The sequence below is a fragment of the Haliaeetus albicilla genome, chromosome 1 (genome assembly GCF_947461875.1).
Source record: "Haliaeetus albicilla chromosome 1, bHalAlb1.1, whole genome shotgun sequence".
Classification (NCBI taxonomy): Eukaryota; Metazoa; Chordata; class Aves; order Accipitriformes; family Accipitridae; genus Haliaeetus; species Haliaeetus albicilla.
Window position 1 is genome coordinate 64,917,192 of NC_091483.1, and position 19,167 is coordinate 64,936,358.

A 19,167-nucleotide genomic window follows, 5' to 3' on the forward strand; every position below is an offset into this window, starting at 1 on the left:
ACCTGGGTAAAGCAACATGTGTTAGAAAGCACAGTGGGAATGGGAAGCTTACACAATATTTGGTGGATTTGTGGAATTGCCTTTGAGATATTTAAAGGGGGAGCTAACAGTTAATACACGAGGCTGTGAACCAAGAATGAGTGGTTTATTTTCTGTTTAGATACTGAGTGTTGTGGGACCCAAAAAAAAAGCGGAGATGATATCAACATTAAAACCTCATTTGTTGATTCACCAACAATCCACTGAAATTGTTCTTCACTGCAGTTAGCCTGAACTTGTACCCTAAATTACCTCCACTCCACATGAAATTACCAGTCAGATAAATAGGGCTTCTGGACCAGTTGGTCCATCTGGGATTGTAAGCTTGAGCCCAAATTCTGCCTTCACTTGTGCTGAATCCATCTGCTTTGCAGTGAGAGTAACTCCAGAGTTGACAGTGCTGCAGGGTTTTCCTATTGTCATACGCTTCTGTCTAGAAGGGCACGTACTTTTTTTTTTAAATATATATAAAATATATAAATAATATATAATTCTATACAAAAAGTATATATTTATATATACATTTTAATAGAAAACCATTTTTTATATTTATATATACACACCCCACCCCCACTCACCCCTCCTCCTCAGCTTGGTAGAAGAGAATCAATTTTAGCTTGAAATAAGTGCCTGTGATTTAGCTGTCTAAACTCCCCTAGTAGGTGAAAGTTACTCAGCTCACCCCACAACAGATGCCTCGTAGCTAGTCAGCTAAAGCACTCTTTAAGCTCTGACTGCATTGTGTAGTACTCCATTGTCTCTAAAGGGGGTTTAGGCACCAGCATCCTGCATAGGCAACTAAATTTTGTACATCTAATCTTAAATCAAGTCCTACTGCTGTTGATTCACATTAGTTAGAACAAAGTATCTTGGGTACGACCTTGTACTGTGACTGCTTGGCAAGGGTAACCTGGATGCTTAGACCCATTGTTGACTAATAAGAAAATAAAAAATACACTCCTAGAGTAAGGTATTCTGTGCTTAATGAGGTTAATCTGGTATTTCTATGAATTTTTACTTCACCATCTGTGAGATAGTGATGGTACTATCTGCTTGTTTTTCTGGGTTACTGAGGTTCACTGCAAACCCATTTGAGATTCCCAGATGACAGATGCCACAAAATGGTAGAGGACGACTAATTAGGTGTTTTAATCTTCTTGTTGTAGGTGCTGGAATAATAGTAACCAAGAATCAATTAGTCCATGCTCATTAGCATTGCTTTATTTTTACATGAGAGTTTTCTGGAACAATATTTTACAATCTACTCTGGTATGTATTGCTCCTTTGGTACACGCACAGTTCATTTGGAGCACTACCTTGGCTTTGCACTGCTCTAATTATGTTTTTAAACTTACTGTCGCAGATCTACTTCATGGGAACCTTTCTTCTATCGATTCTGGTTGCATTTGCGGTGCAGTATTTTCAGGCTTTATCTGGTAAGTATTTGTCACAGGAAAACTGAAGAAAGAGGAGTGATCTTTTTATTTCAGTAAAAACTTCAAAAATAAAAGCAGGAATTCTAGATTTGGTAGAGGTACCTCTGAACAGCAGCTTCTTTGACACACAAGTTATTTTTTGATCAATAAAAGGGGTGGATGAAGCAAGGCATGGGTTTAAACCTGTTGGTTTGCGGAGAATTTCCTTTGATAAAGGAGTTTCTTAATAAAAACATTAAATGCAGGAGATTATGACTGGAAGTAAGAAATTATTTCCCACCTCAACATGTGGTGGTGTTAGAGTAATTATATGGCTTTGATTTTTTATGTTGTCACCACAATATGCAATGAGACTGTGTTCTTTGTTTCATATGACTGGATCCATTCAGATACAAGGTGAGAGAAAAAGTGAGGTTCAGATTGCTGGTACATTGGAGTAATTTAGGAGGCGGCAGTTCAGCCTCTTCAGACCAGTAGCAGAACCAGTAAATACATTCAATCAGCACTTGGAGACTCCTCGTGTCCTAAACTAGGAAGGTTTGCTCTGTGTTCTCTTTTCTGATGGGACAGAGAATATTAAGGGACAGAAAACCAAGTGCCAGACTTCAGTCTGTTAAAACTCCCATTATTTTTTTACCATATTGAAAGAGATATCAGAGACAAAGCTACATTGCTCAGGAAAGGGGAAAAAAACCCATGCCATCACATGCAAAAATAATGAGTCGTCATTTAAAAAGCATTGCCAGCTTCAACCAAGTGTTTCACTTCAAATCGCAAAAGAGGGTCTTGATTGGGAAGTTGTGAAATGAATATTACCAGTTGTGAAAAGAATTTCTTCCACTAAGTATATTTTCTTATGTTGTGGTTTAACCCCAGTGGGCAGCTTAAGCCTATGTCAGAAAATACTGTTTTCTGACATATGTCTGTAATAAAATACAGAAAAAATTACTTTCGATGTTGACAACTTACACCTACAGGGAATAGTATTTAAAAAAACAACCCAAAACACTATTAAATATAAAAAGATTATTTGAATTTTTAATTCCTAGGTAGCATTTAAGACATATAGCTGTGAATAATATGCTGACTCTGGAAATAATTCTGAAACCCTGCTTTCTTTTCTTACTAGCTATAATTTATGTAACTTGGGAGTCATACTACATGTGTACAAAGTATATAGTTAAAGTTACAGAGATACTCTTATTTCAATATTTCCTAACCTTTGAGTATTATTTTTATATGTGATTTTATATATCCACATAATATTTAAATATTGATGCATAGATTTCCTAGACCCAGCGGGGTCTTTTTTAATAATTTCTTTTGACGCTTTTCCAAAGCCCATAATTCTCCTGGAACAAGATCAGAACCATCGTCAGATGAACCTTCTTCCTCAGGGAGTAGCAACGAGGATGCTACCAGACTAGTACAGCAAGATGAATCTACTTTTTCAAACAATTTATCACAACAGCAGTCAAACCCTCAGAATCCTCTTGGTACGAGCTGAAGTGTCGTTTTCTTAAGGTTGACGTCCCCTTGTGAAGATGGGATGTAAACAACTACAGATCTAAGAACTGGCAACCAACCCTATTAGTGGCATTAATAAGGCAGTCCAACAGCCAAAATTGTAGGGAAATTCACTGATCTTATTTCTCCACTATAGAGAAAAAACATCCCTATAATTTAATACTCCAAACAGATAATGCAGATTATCTCATTATACCCAACACATGATCCTACTGTATTTCATTGAAGGACGGGAAGAAAACATGCAAAGTCTTCGCCTAATTGAAGAATGAGCAAACCTCCTACTGGTTTTGATGAAGAAGTTTTACACATCTAATATTTTATTAAATTGCCTTTACTGCATTTTTACTGGTGAAGTTACCAGAGTTTTCCAAGTTGGAAGCATGGAAATTACATAAAAGTGAAACCCAGTCACCAGCACTTTCCAAGTTCCGTGGCACACCAGCCAGGACTTTGCTACATGCAGTGATAACAGTTAGGTTTTTGGCATTTTGTATTCCATCCTAACTCTGATGCGAAAAGTGTTTTGTTGGGAAAGAAAAACACCAGGAAGATTTGCAATATGATCATAACGTAGTTCTGCTGACTCACCCTTGGTCAGAGTTTCACAAGTGTCAGCAGTTTGCTGGTGGACACAACACAATGTTTCCTGCCCTGCCAAGAGCCACTGATCAGAGAAAGTAGCTTCCCTAATGGATAAATAAAAGAATATTTAAGTGTGAACAGGTGACACAAAGTGAATGAACAATTTACTTTTTGATTCTTCCATAGATAACATTGGCAAGGATTTATTTCATGTTCATGTCTGAATACACCTATTTAAGTGACATTTTATTTGATAAATGTTAGAGGGGATATATGAATAACAAGTATGGAGTGCAAATGCCTTCTGTCTGATTTAAAGCTGTCTGGTTAAGTGGCTGTAGGAAAGGTCTGACCTTTAAAGCAGGTGTGGATGCACCTCTGCAAAATGATGTAGATCACAGACTATAAATTGCATCAATCTATGCATTATTGAGGGTTAAATCCACTCTCCTTGCACTACATTATTTACTCTCGTAAATAAAAATATTTTTCTAATTCAGCTTGTATGTGGAGGATTATTTTTTTTAAAGCACCTGTCAAATGAAATAGTATCTTGCTGTTGCAAATTCCTAAGAACATTATTTAGGTGTCTGTTTTCTTAGCTTCAAATAGGACAATCAACCCTTGCTTTCTTTGGGGAATACAGTATTCTCACAGAGCAGACCTGGAAGAATTTTGGTTTGTTTTTCAATTGAGACATAGGAGATTTCAGTAAGAAAGGAATGAATTAGGAGGAAAAAAACCCTCCAACCTTCAAGAGAGATTAATATATATATATATACACACACACGTATCATCAGGGTAAGTTTCACTTCCAGAAAACTGAAAATTCAAAAGTGTTCAGAGAAGCATTGATGCTACAAGGCAGCAGTTCCATTGAGTAAGCAGGGGGGAAAAAAACCCAGATGGTGAAGCTCTTCCCCCTCCCACCCTGCTTTCCAGCCATATAATCAGAAAGTTAATTAAGTGTGCCACATTACTGAGTTTTTCATTTATTTGAGCAAGAACAGTGCAAAGAATACTTTTTGTTCTTGGTACAGATGTAGATACATACTGGGTTCTTTTTATGTACAGATAAGTATTCTGAAGTATTACAAAGGAGCTTCACTTTTACATACTAAACTGTTGTTGACTTGCAGAGGTTACATGCTGTGCTTTTGGTATCCATTGCAAATGGACCACCAGCATTTTTGAGTCTGTTCTGAGTTGCAAAAACTTGTGCAGGTGAATTTGATTATATCAAATTCCTTAACACAAATGTATGGATATTTCAAGAATTCTCTTACCTTTACTTTTATTACCTAATAAAAGAAAACTGTGCATTTGTATTAGAACTAGGGCAGGTTTAGATGGTAAACCCAGAGGTATTGCAGGAAGTCAAGCGTAGCCTTTGAAGACAAGTAGACAATTATCACAACATAGGCATGATGTTAGGTACCAAATGGCCCATACAGTTAGATGGTCACAAAAAACTAATTTGGATATGCATATGGCAAATCTTGCTTGTAGTAAGCTCTATGTGCAAGATATATTTTACTACATGTGCCAGATGTAGCAAAATTGAAGCCCCTAGTGAAGTATTAATCCCATGGGAGTTTGTCAGTGGCAGCATGATTGCAACCCATGTGTTGAAATCATGGGGTTCTTAGAGCAGCAGTGGTTTAGGTTGTGTACATATGGGTAAGAGTTGAGTGTTAGCAGTCAGGCTGACTACATTTTCCTCTCCAAAGTAAGCCCATGTTCTCAACTTTAACTAATTTGAGGAGGTTTGCCAGAAACATGATTTCACATCTGTGTTTCAGAAGACAGTTGCTGAAACTCCAATATATTTCTTGACACCAGCCATTAATACTTAGGTCTTTGTTTATTGTTACCTATTACATCAGAAGTTCTACCAACGTATATTTAAAGTATGTTAAGGTAAGGAACTCTTCACAATAAACTGGCAATACTTAGGGCTGAAATAATAATAGTTACGTTATCATCCTTCACTTCTTACAAGATCTAGGGGGCTATTATTTGACAACCTAGAGAATCAAACAATTCCCACAAAGAGAGGATGGTTAGTTAAGCAAAGAAGCTACATAGTTGTACTACATCCACAAGGAATTTAAAAAAGAAGAAAAAAGTGAGAATTAGAATTATTTTTCATAAATTGAAACAAGACCACTGAAGTTTATAGTTTCTGCAGCCCATGCTGAGTGGTCAGGATGGGAGCAAGGAAATAATAAATCACAAGCATAGAGCTAAAATGCTGCTTGTTTATACACATTTCATAGAAGCCCAGCCATCTGAAGAACACAGGTAGTGCTTAAGGCAGTATGAGTGATGGCCATTTTTCTCTTTCTCCCTTGGTTCAGCCCAGAATCATCTCTAGCAACTAAATTAGAGACAACAAAGAATTTCAGAGTGGTTATTTACAAAACAGGTGCCCAATTATAAAAAAATTTATGCAGTTTAAACCAACTGAGTGAACAGATGTGTGTTACAGCAAGTGACAAGGGACAGAAGTTATTACATACAATATATCAAAGTCCTATGAAAAAAGTGAGAATTGGGTACCAGTTGGGAAAGGGAGGGAGGTGAAGATAAGCTCAAAAAAAAAAAAAAAAAGTCAATGATGAGTAGTTCTGAGTGGTTAACAACTTTACGGTTATGTAGTAGGTGATTCAAACCAGTTTTGCAAAATTTGCAACTATGCTGAAAAGTTTGTTCAGCTTTGAATTACGTAGCAAGGTAGTACCACAATAGACCTGAATGTGGGCATCCTTATGTGGGTGACTTTGTGACCACTGCATGGCGCTGCTTCCCAGTCCATACAGTGGTGAACGTTACATCCCAATGCACAGGCATGAGTGCGTGCTTAATGTTATATATTAACACATGTTGAAAAGTCATGCCTTGCAATAGGAATTTTATTCAGTGATAAAGGGGCCAACGCATGGGAATCAGTCCCGGCATACTGATTATGTATTATAAGTATACCTTCTGTCACAACTCTTGTATTCCCATTTGAGCTACTGGGAAAGCATAGATGGTCTTTAAAAACATGTGGGAAACATGGATTATCTGTGAAGAGATTTGTTTTATAGCAGATTCTTGTCTGTGTAAGCTGTCCCCATTGACTAATGGACTATGACATTTAACATTGGCTGACTGTTGACCCTTATCCTAGTTGAAATGCAGCACAAAGGTACAAAACAAGTTGAATAAGCTTTGGCTGAGGAATTCCACCCACGCACCTCCTCTCTCCCCTAAATGCATGAACTGCATTAAAAGACTGCGATGTAGAAAGAGAACAGAAGTGAAAGAAAAAGCTGGAATTTTTGAAAAACAAGCCCAAGTGTAAGGAAGCTAAAGAATGACAAGGGGAGTCTGAACATGGAACAAATTCCTGTGCTGTCTTCCGACATCTAGGTGACAGGAGCAATTTCTGAATAATCAACAGAATATTGTAAAATGAAGAAAAAGCAGCTACTGGTATATAAATGTGCTGGAAACGCATCACAGCTTGGATGTTTACAAAAAGACCTAATTCCTATGCCAGAAGGCCAAATTATTATTTTGGGTAAAAACAGTAACAGTCTATGCCTAAATTACAAGGTATCTGTGTTAAAAAGCAGCTGCACACAGGTAAGTGAGCATCAAAACCAGAAGAGATCGGGAGTAATGAGTAAACAAAATGGAAAGGAAAAGATCACTTGCATAATTACAGTACATGCTTACATTACAGTAAGCATTAGATGTGTTTGGAAAAACAAACAAACAAACCCCACCAGAACCAAACAAAAAAACCCAATCACTTGCAGTGGATGAGATATTCTGAAGCATTGAGGCTCCAAACAAATTGCACCAGTGCTGTCCCCCCAGTGACTTAAGGGACTTGAGTTGTTCAGTAAGTGCTATCAGATACCCAGCCACCTTTGGGCATCTTAATAACCCCTTAGAAGAAAACTGGCTGCAGCAGGGTTGTTTATAACTCTGTGTTTGGTGATCTTTCCTCTCTGCTAACGTATTCCTTGACCTTGCCTGCCTGCCTCCCTGGTTCATGTTTTTTTGATTCCTGTTGTTCTCCTTCATCTGTCCCCACTGACCTCTCATTAATCGCTCATCCTTCTAGATAGGTCCTAATACTGAGCCTTGCTATTTGCTCTTATCAGTTCTGCCAGGCGAAGAGGAAAAAGCACAAGTCCATTAGCAGAGCCTAGCACTGTTTTATGACAGTCTGCCAAAGTAGGAACCGAGATACCTGCACAGCATTCGCTATCTGTTCATTATGGCATGGCTTGAGTCATGGATTTACACAGCAAGTATCTTTAATTGTGCCAGTCAGAAGCAAATCTTCCTGGCTAGATTTGTATTACTAAGCTAACGAAGGCCCAGCTCTGCTATCTGGCTGTGAGCAGTCAGACCCTTCCTGGGAATCCCGTTGTCTGGTGCACTGCTTGTTGGGACCAGTCCTGGTCCATAAAACCCCCAAAGGTGCCCGGCCATTGTCTAGGAGGGTTCTACTTAAATGGGCTCAAGTTAGGCCAGGAAGCACACCACCAAGTAGCCGAGATGCTCAGGAGCCAGCGCCCAAGCGTCTCCTTCAGGCCTTGTGGAGGTCGACTGTGCAGACGAACGGACCGCTGGCCTCTCGTACAGGCTGTGAGACTCCACTCCGCTCCCAGGCAACTGCTGTGAGATCAGTCCCCTGACGTCGCCAGCCTGTGTACCCAGGTGTGCCTTCCAGCACCCCAAACGTGTTCGCAGCCGTTTTGAAGGCTCGCTTTCTGGAGAGCTGTGTGCTCAGCAGGTGTTTGTAGGCCGCGGGACAGCCTCACCAAAACGTGCCGGTACTGACCGACTGGAACGATAAATCAAAGCCTCCACTCATGCTTTGCCTTGTTCCAGGAAGACCAAAGTGTAGTTTTCCCCTTCTGCTCTGCAGAGTTGTTTAGTGGCAATAACGCTGACCCTGCCTCCTTGTCCCCTGTCAACTCTGCTCTTCTACCCAGCTGGCAAGGTTCAGAGGCTCACATCTGCTCACGGGCATTGCATTGGTCTTCAAAGCCAGCTCCAGTCACACGTGGACAGCTCTTCTGATTTCATTTTCGAGTCCACCACAGCATGCTAGTCCCGCAAAACAAGTTAACCATTTCAATTCTGTTGGTTACAATACCAATAGGGGAAATCCAGATACCTCCACTCTGATAAAAATAGCCTAGACTTTTCTACATTAAACAAATATGAGAAGTCGTGGAGGGTCAGAAATCTTTCCTCTAGATATTTTTAAATCTTTACTGCCCAGCTGTGCCTGATCCCAAGCAACAATAAGTTAATACATTAAAATCACCAGCACCAATAGGCCAATATTTAGGAGTTAATTTACCAACCTGAAAAGCCACCATAAAATAGAGACATGAATCCAAATATTCCATAGCCTAGAGTGATTCTGGCCACATTCTTCAGATACCCAAAGTGGACTAACAGAATTAAAAGTGATCATCTACACTCATTAAAAGCACATAGATGTCCTTAGAGAGGCTGAAATCCCCAGCAGAAGTGACAGCCGTGCAGAGGTAACCGTGGCGAGTGGAGACGCGACCTGGGAGCTCCTGGGGCCAGGGTCCCAAGGCAGTCTGGCAGCAGTGCTGCTGCACAGCCTGTTTCTCAGGCTCTCCTAAGGCAAATTCTTCTATCCTTTGTGGCACTGCATTAGTGTGCTCTGCAAACATGCCCTCTGTGCCTTTCCAATGTTAAAAGGAGACAAAAAGCTTCACTTTTTCATATCTCACGTATCCAGTGATAATACTGGATCCAGGAGATCCTTGGCGCCTGGATACTATCAGCACCACAGGGGTTTATGCAGGGGAACAGCATGTGACACAGTCACTTACACTGATGCTGATATCAGAGATAGGAAACACCTTGTTCAGCATTTTGAGTAATAAAATACCTATGCACCTTTCTGAGAAAGCTTTATTAGCCCGTGTGCTAATTCAATTAGCAAAAGGGGAGGAAGGAAAAAAAAAAAAAAAAAAAAAAAAATCAGGCTACCTTCCAAAGCCCTATCTCGTGCCTGTTTGTACCTTGTGACCCAAGACCATATTCCTGGGAATATTTAGATTCTCTTGTGACGCATTAACTGCTGGTTAAGGGTATGTGCATAAAATAAAATCCCTCTTTCAGCTGAAGTAATTTTTATGGTCATAAGTCTACCTATAAAAACCATAACAGGTAAATTCCCCAGGCACCCACCTACCTCACCACCACTTGCAGATGAAAGCAGAAATTTAGATATTTACCCACCTCTTTGCCTACTTGCCTTGTATAATTCCAGAGCTATTTGAAGTGGTGAAGGTGGGAGGCTGGGTTTAATAAAGGCCCCTTCTGCAAATACATAAAGATGCATACAATCGATTCTTTCACTGAATCCAATAAAAGTATTTGCTTTGAAATATTCGAAAGATTGTGCTAGTGTTAACAACTGCACACCTATGACAAAGAGAAGTTCAGCTTATGAGGTGCAACTTTTGAAGATACACAGTATCAATGCTACTTAACTGAAGAATAATTCATCTAAAAACTCTTAGATATTTGTCTCACCCTTGATTGCCTCCACACAGGTCATGCTTTAACCGCAGCCGGCAACTAAGCACCATGCAGCTGCTCGCTCACTCCCCTCCATGGAATGGGGGAGAGAATAAGAGGAGTAAAAGTGAGAAAACTCATGGGTTGGGATAAGACAGTTTAACAGGTAAAGCAAAAAGCTGCACACCCAAGCAAAGTAAAACAAGGAATTCATTCCTTACTTGCCGTTGGCAGGCAGGTGTTCAGCCATCTCCAGGAAAGCAGGGCTCCATCACGTGTAACGGTGACTTGGGAAGACAAACGCCATCACTCCGAACGTCCCCCCTTCCTTCTTCTTTCCCCAGCTTTTATTGCTGAGCATGACGTCATACGGTTTGGAATATCCCTTGGGTCAGTTGGGGTCAGCTGTCCCGGCTGTGTCCCCTCCCAACTCCTCATGCCCCCCCAGCCTGCTCCCTGGTGGGGGGTTGAGAAGCAGAACAGGCCTGGACTCTGTGTGAGCACTGCTCAGCAGTAACTAAAACATCCCTGTGTATCAACACTGTCTTCAGCACAAATCCAAAACATAGCCCATATTAGCTACTATGAGGAAAATTAACTCTATCCCAGCCAAAACCAGCACAACACACAAAACCATCATGCCAGAGTCTGGTGCTTTAAGTTGAGGTTAGCTGAAAAAGAAAGCCATTTTTGTTTGGCTGTGAAAAAATTGAAGCAAGGGAAAAGAAGAAGAGAGAAGGACACACACACAAAAAACCCCAAACCCCACAATCACTGGAGTCCTGAGAGTCTTCCAAAGCCTTTTACAGTCTTCATCACTCTTCTATCCAGAAGAAAAGAACAGTTCTCTAAGTCTTTATTGCAGTTCTCTGATAAATACAGTGACTTTGTGTACAACACACAGAAGGGCTTGGAATATTCTCCTGGATGTCTATGTGTAGCACAAGTCAAGACAGATTAGTTCAAGGATGATTCATCAGGGTAGTTCCTTGCATGGGCTATCCCAGGTGCTATCAGCAAGTTAACCTCTACTTGCTTTTCAGCACAGAGATAACTGTCCCTTTTCAGCCAGCAGTCCTGGGCAAAGGTCCAGACAGTAATAGCACTTGAACCCTGCTCAGGTTTATAAGCCGTGTTAGATCGCTGATGTTGAGTGGTAATGCCACAGGGAGCAGCAAAGAGTCCGAACACCCATAATTGGTCTGCAGCATGGCTGGACTGTGATATGGGGCTTCTACCCCGTAAATATTCCATACTGTTGGCCTCACCATAGTTTCTGTCCCATCAGCCCCAACATATATCTCAACCACTCGAGGCTCGTCCATGCTGACGTACTTTTACTCACACAGAGGTGAAGTCAATTCATGAGGTGCATAATCTACATTGCAAGACAAATTTATTTTATCTCCATCAGATTAAGAACACTGAGTCACTGTTGCAGTTTCTTCCTTCAAGGCTTCTGCTTGCTAGAAGCAAACTTAAGAGCGTGTCCTCAGGATTTGTGTCTCACCAATAAAAAGTAATGAAATAGATTGTTCCCTTGGACATTTGACTTCCAGATGAAATATTGCACATATTCCACAGGACAGTTTCTGATAGAAATGGGTTGTTTTGCAGAAAGACTGGACTTTTTACCACTACACAAATAAAACCATGCTCCAGAGCAGTTCCCCTCACCATAGAAAGAAATATCACACAACTATCCTTGTGTTTTATGACAGAAAACTGAATTACTCTGCTAGACTTGACTGTAAATATGAACCTTTGCAGAAATCTTTTTCCTATTCAAAGACCATGGGAGAAAAGCCCACAGGCTACTCACAAGTGTGAGTATTCAGGAGCTAAAGGGCAAATTTGGGAGTTGAATGTCCCATTTCACTGAAAATTAATATTTCTAACAGTTTCTTCCACACAAAGGTAACACTCAGGTAGTCAATTTTTATAAATTCAGAGTAGGTAAATTCTCAGTCCAAGCCCTTTCCTGCCTTACAAACTGGAATTTAGACACCTAATTTTTGTTGACATCTGCAATTATAAGCCCCCAAATCCATTTGAAATATATTTTGCATAATTTGCTCCAGCACTCTTTAAGACTCGGAGAAATGGCAATAAGGAACTCAAAACTCAGAGATATTTGTGGTACATATTTCTGACTATCTTTGATTGCAGCTTCTGGTTACTGTAAATGACAAAAACCTGTCTGTGTGGAGGTGCCTCAGTGCCCAGCATGTCCAAGAACCTGCTACTCTACTGCTGCCTTTTATATATATATATGTAAACAAAAAATATAAGATATATACCTAATGCACTGATAGGGCTGTGTGATTATACTACTGTCTTTGTATACAAAGGCAGCTTTTTTATTATTAAAACCAGCTTGGTGACTGGAGAACCTACCCAGGATGAAACAACACTCAACAGCCCCTTAGTCCAAGGAGATTCATGTCTACATCTCTGACTCCACAGAAAACTGCCCTGCCCCTACAAATCTTTGATACATCACAGAGAAATCTGAAAGTCCTGTCAACATCACTTGTATTTGTGCCACAGGAGGTATGAATGGGAGCTTTGCTTATCGACTAGACACGTTATGAAGCCTTCTCAGGAGCTGTTTTACACTCCAGTGCTATTCTAACCCAGAGACAGCATTTTGGGTACTGCTGGTATTCATGAGCATTTTCTCTGTTGCTACCTAGTCCTTGGGAAACCACTACAGGGCTAAGGTTTCTACAGGTGGCTACATGCAGAACCATCAGCTCACTGAAGGTGCCAAGGGGATGTGCAAGGCTGCCCAGCCTAGCAGCCACCTCACACATGGCTGCAGCAGGATGTCTCCCCATCTTTGGGGGTTTGGTTTTGGGGCTGGGGTTTTTTTGGTTGATTGGGGTTTTTTGGAGGGGGGTTCTTTACTGGTGGTGCCTGATCTGGGACACATGCACCTAATGCTCTTCCCAAAAGTCTACCAGGAAAAAAAGAAGCCACCACCTGCCTGTTACACCAATAGCTCCTAAATTCAGCAATCTAAATTCCTATCTATTTTCTGCTTAGAGCTTTTGAGCCAGCCCTAGGCTGGAGACACCCAGGCTAGCTCACAGTAAGATCGAGTCCCTGAAGCACTTCACATCATCGTGGAAGTGACAATCCACGCACACAGTATTGCCATGCAGTATGTAGACTATGCCACTTGTAGGTAGTACTGGAGCTGCCTGTTACTAGGCTGGAGGATCTCAGCATCACATTGCACTAACCCTCACCTTGTCATCCTCTCCAAAGGATGGCTTCCCTTGCCATGTAGTGGTTCCTCTCTCAGCTGCCTAACTTTCCTTCCTTTACACAGAGGTCTTCAAACACCTGAAGCTAGGCAGTATAACGCCAAAAATTGTGGTGCTCCCATTTTCCTTCCAGAACAGTTCTGCTGCTCAAGGCAAAGCAAAACAGGTAGGATTTTTGCTATATTAAATACTGTATTGCCTCACAAACTTGAATTAACCATAATGTAGTGTTTGTCAACTCAATTTTTTTTCTGTAATCCAGTATTCTGCATACAATTTTAGTGAAAAGACTTTCAGGTAGTAAATAACAGGTTATGATCCTCCAGCATGTCAGGACCTTTACTACAGTAATATTTTCTGCACATTTATCTTGGTGTGTAATTTGTTTAGAAGAATAGCATCAGTAAGTGACTATCTGATTCTCAAATAGTTTGGTCAGAACCTGACCTAATCTTCTGTCAACAAAGTACTTCTAGCCTTTTACTCGTATCACTTTACCCAGCAGTTTTCCTAGTCTGCTTGTGGGCTGTCCTGCAAGCTACCAGCCCTGCATAGCATGAGAGCAACCCAATCCATCCAGAGCTCCACCCAAGCAGAGTGTCTAAACAAGGCCTTAAAGACTGCTTTGCAACCTCAGTTAAGGCTCATATCCATTTCCATCCATTGGAGAAACCAGCGCTCCATGTTAACCACTTCACAGCTGAGAAAGCCGCATCCTTTCTAAGCATTTTATCACACAATAAAACTGCAAGGCTGGTTCAATTTCTGTTGCTTTTTATGGACTTAAAGAGCTCTAGGTGACACTGGATTGGTTCAGATCCTCTCTTCTGGCACAGCACGAGCTGGGTCTGCTGGGAGTAGGCTGGGCCAGCTTTAGTTGATGGCCCTGAGCAAAGACAACAGGCACCTAAGGAATAGAGATTGGCCCACATCAGGGTGATTTGGGGTGGAATTTCCTCACAGCTTTCCTCATTCAGGTCCTTCCCTCCCATGTTTCCCTATTTTACAGGGGCAAGAATTGCTGAGGAGTGGATGCCGATAGAACAAGTGCAAACACGCAAGGCCAAGTGCAGGACCTGGCACTTATCCTTGCTGAATCCCATACAGTTGGCCTTGGCCCATCGATCCCTCTGAAGACGCCTCCTACCCTCAAGCAGATAACACCCCCGCCCAACTCGGTGTCATCTGCAAACTTACTGAGGGTGCACTCGATCCCCTCCCTGGAGGTATTTAAAAGATGTACAGACATGGCGCTTAGGGACATGGCTTAGTGGTCGTCTTGGCAGTGTTACATTTACAGTTGGACTCGATGATCTTAAAGGTCTTTTCCAATTTAAATGATTCTATGATTCCTTATCCATCCCTGACTAAAACTCTCAGCACCTCAGTTCCTCCAACATTGTTTAGATAAGTTGTCCATATCGTGTAGTGATGGTTAGCCACATTTTATCTCTTTTTTTTCCCCACAACAAAAAGTGCAAGCTTTCTTCAGAAAGACAAGCATTCTGCTCTGTATTTAGTAGCACCCAAAGCACAAAAATCTGACCCATCCCTCCTAAAGCATTATAGCAATAATAAGCAATAAATACACATAGGTATCTATTGCTCTACTTCTCTTTTTTCCTTTCCTCTCCTACAGACAGGATAAAGTCTTAACTAATGTTTATCCATCAGGTCCACTACACAGCTAGCAGAGCAAACTTTGATTATACATAAAACCCTCACAGAAGTTAGCTCATAACTAAGGAAGAGAAGGGTAACATTCCTGCAATAACAATCAACAAAAAGATCCCCAATGAGTACATCTTTCAGAACATCACTGATAGGCCCAAGAAAAAACACCTTCCCCTTCCCACAAATCTCCTCTGGTTCAAGAAAATACTCACTCTGAATAGAAACCTCATTCCCTTCTACTATAGCACAGTGGATTCAGACCAACAAACTGATACCAAATGATACAAAAATTCAACACTTACCTCCTCATTAAACAAACACAGTCTTAAACTACACATCTCTAAGACAATCCTTACCTACCATAAGCTAATCTTCAGATGCTTAAATACATAGCAGTTTGTGGCTCATACCCTTAAACCAGAAGCTGACTGCCTACAGCAAGGTTTCTTTTCTTCAGTCACTTTTCAGCTGTTTTCAATCATTTCCTTTTGCTTTAAAGCATCACTAGCTGTGCCCTAGGAGCCCTGATTTAGCTGTTTGAGATACTTTATCTCTCTAGGGCAGTTTTTCTCATCCTTTCTATTCTGAAAAGCTGCTTGAAGCTTTTTTTGGGGGGGGGAATTCCCCAGCCCACCTTGAATGGTGTTCATTTTTAACCCAATAGATATTAGGTAACATTTTGAGTGTTTATTTATTATTTTTCATTTCTACTTCATTTTCTTGTTTGTATGTGTGGAAATACATGTGCTTATTAAAAAAAAAAACCCAAAACTACTATGGCTGCTTGTGATATCTTACACAGCACCAGTTATCCTACTAGTCATTTGCAGACCTAAGAGTAAGAAATGCCTATCATACAACATGCACACTCAGGTATAGGAATCCTTTGAAAACTGTGCCCTACAGAGGCCAATGGGAATGCCTGTTCCTGAGGTGAGTGAGGCACCTGGCCCAGGTGAAGCAATTTTAAATTCCTCTGGGATTTGCATCTAGGAGAATTGCCAGGACATGTCAACAGATGGTGCTGAAATGGCTCTTTCTACTGGTCAAATGGGAAACTCATTCCCAGCACAGTGATATTTTCCATTAACCGTAGTCTGCTTTGTTGAAGGTGCTGTATGTATGCTGAAGGAATTCTGCCATCCAGCCTCTCCTGTCATCTTTTAAAAGGTTGCTAAACCTTTTAAATGTTAAACTTGATGTGAAAGCACTAAGTGTTCACTCTCTAGTGAGGAACAAGGCATTTTGCAAAACTGATCTATCTATCTGACACTTTGGCTTGAATTGATCCTGAGCAAAAAAGGGGGAGCCCCCCCTGAGCTCCCTCTGCATGCTGCCCCGTGCCTGAACCACAGTGTCCTCAGGACCCCACAGCTCCACCATGCTGGTGAAGCAAGTACGGGGACCAGTCCAGGAGAACATACCTGGCTGCTGCACCCTGACGTATCTCCCAAGTCTTCACTGCCCTAACACAAAACCGGGGTTATGTTTTGCCTTTGTGGATGCTCCGGCCGAGGGATCCTTCCAGCTCTTACCAGCTCAGGTAAGCTGGTAAACTTGACCCAGGACAGCTTCCGCGATGTTATCTATAGTGTGCCTGTAGTAAGATTTTTCATTGACTGAACCTCTTATTAATTACTCTTATTCAAAAATTACCCTGTGGTGTGTCCTGAAACATTATTAATTAAGAGTGACAATGGCTGAGTAAACGTAGCTTCAAATGTTCCTCCCAGTACAGCCAACACGTCTTCCCCTACAAGGCACTGCTGAACAGCAAGCTGATAATACAATGTGCGAAAGCCCCAAAGTTTTACACTAAACTGCGGTATGCTGTAATTCATCCCTGTCACACATGGCTGAGACATCTTAACAGCTTTAAAAGTTGCCTCTTAGGGCTTATACCTCTCTGACTCACATCCAAGAGGGGCAACTGAATATGGCTTGGGAACAAGTTAGTTTTACTAACAGAGAAATGTTTGTGCTGCTCTCAGGCAATATCCATACCCATCACAGGACAGCTAGTTGCAACAGTAGCAGACCACTTAACAAGCAGAACCTCCAAATTCCCTGGGAACCAGACCTCTCATTTTATGGAGGGGCTAATTATGACCTTTAATGACCCACACAATTAATCCATCTGACTGTTTTTCAGTTACTGATTTCAACAGTGTTGTTTTCCTAGCTGTATGTATCTCAGCTTTATAGTCACTGGGGGCCTCATTACTTTTTCACACGGGTCATTCTTCCAGCTGCGGATATATGTCCTAAACATACCAACACGCAGTGCTTGCATCCAGCACATCAGCATCCCTCCGTGTGTGCATACCTGAGGAGAGATGGCCTGGCTGCCATCTTATAGAGGGAGAGAGGTCTCCTCCATCCTTCCCCAAGCAGTGCCCAAGATGAAGCCTTATGATGGGGTGCACCTGAACACCAGGTTGCTTTCTCTCCTCAGCAACCTCAGTGAATGCTTTGAGTCCACTTTATTGAGGGCTTTGTTAAGATTGTGAATGCATGGCTGGTGGTCTCCTACCTGACTAGGAGGTGTGGACAGGAGGTGCTCCATCACATCCATGACCATGAGGTATCTAGAGAAGGACTGCTAACTCCATGAGCTGGGGATCAGGCTGCCTTGCTGGGCTCACCAGGCATTTTGTTTTACTCCAAAGGAAGTAAAACAGATTCTTTTCCCTGCATTTCAAGCTAGTGTTGAAATTGCCGATGATGAATCCAAAGTGACCTCTGCCTGCTGTGATGTGCATGCAGTCATCTAACCACCAGGTCCAACCTGTCACCCAGCCCCAATATCAATTTCACGTCATCTGACCCCCAGAAGTTCTGCCCGATTTTGGAGCTCTGTTCCTGCAGCCCCACTCCTGCTCTGTCTGTGATTCCTCAAACCCCAGCATCCCAGGCTTGCAATGTGGGGGACAGACGGGACAAAACAAAATATCATTCCCTGCCCCTATTTTTCCCAAGCTGGGTGAATATCACCTTGGGGCTTCCTTGGTTCAGCAGCACTGGCATGTTTGAGGGGAGGGCAGAAGAGCTGTTCCAAGCACACAGGATGGAAGGCAGAGATGGGATCCCACCTGATCCACCATGACCTGCTTGGGTTTTTCCTGCTCCTTTCCTCTTTCCCCTTTCCACGCGAGGTGTCAGCTTTGAGGGCGGTGAGGACATGCCCAGCCTAGCTGCCGCCTTTGGCCAGGCAGATTTCCCCAGGACACACTTAGACCTTCTAAGTTTCTTTCACTTCCAGCATACAAGCCCATGACCTGAGTCATTGTGCTGCCATTTCCATCAGAAATGCTCCTTGTGTCACACCTGTCCTCAAGCACGGGCCAAAGGATGCCCTGCACCCAGCAGGTCGCAGTAGCCATATGCTTCCCACTGGGCTGGGGAGTGTTTGAGACTGTGTTCTAGCACAGTCTTTGAGGAAGACAGAGAAATTACACTGAAAGGTACCTTGAAGAATATCTTTTCAGGCAACATAACAGCTGGAAGCAACAAGCAAGAGGCAATACCATATGTTTGTATTATACAGCAACACCAGAGCTAGCCTTCTGCTAGCAACCATTTGAGATCCAGTGCCCGAGGCCATTGCATTAGTCAGTTAAAATAGGGCTTAATGCTATCCTAGTTCACACGTGCACCAATTTTCCTAATGTCAATTATGGTTGCATGTTGCCTAACCAAGGGCAGCATTTGGTCCATAAATTGTTTGCATGTCCTGTAATTTATGCTTTTTGCATTGTGTAAAAAAACCCAATCTATGAACTGTGGTGTTGGTTGCAAAATATCTTCTCCTGTAATTACCCTGATTGTTTATGCCATGGTAATGTGTCCTTAGATGTTGAGCTGTGTAAAAAGATTGATACACCCCAAAAGTGTAAATGGCAATTAAGGAATTTCATCAGGTGCTGAGTAAGACGGAATGTTTGTGACACTTTAATGCTAGCCTTTGCTCTGTTTCTCTGTCTCGTTGAAACACTCGGATCTCAGTTGTTAGGGGAAACCTGCTTAGGGACAGCTCAATGAAAATCAGCATAATTACT

General features: G+C 41.7%; 1 protein-coding gene across 2 annotated transcripts in view; it reads left to right on the forward strand.

Annotated features, from left to right (window-relative positions):
* The window catches only part of SEL1L3 (SEL1L family member 3), a 36,998-nt gene extending 32,912 nt beyond the window's left edge, over window positions 1-4,086 (forward strand). For both annotated transcript variants that reach the window (XM_069792281.1, XM_069792288.1), the window contains exons 22-24: window positions 1,206-1,308; window positions 1,403-1,475; window positions 2,816-4,086. In XM_069792281.1, the coding sequence (XP_069648382.1) occupies window positions 1,206-1,308; window positions 1,403-1,475; window positions 2,816-2,982 (343 nt within the window). In that variant the 3' untranslated portion in view covers window positions 2,983-4,086. The remainder of the gene's footprint in view (window positions 1-1,205; window positions 1,309-1,402; window positions 1,476-2,815) is intronic.
* The last annotated feature ends 15,081 nt before the right edge of the window (window positions 4,087-19,167 follow it).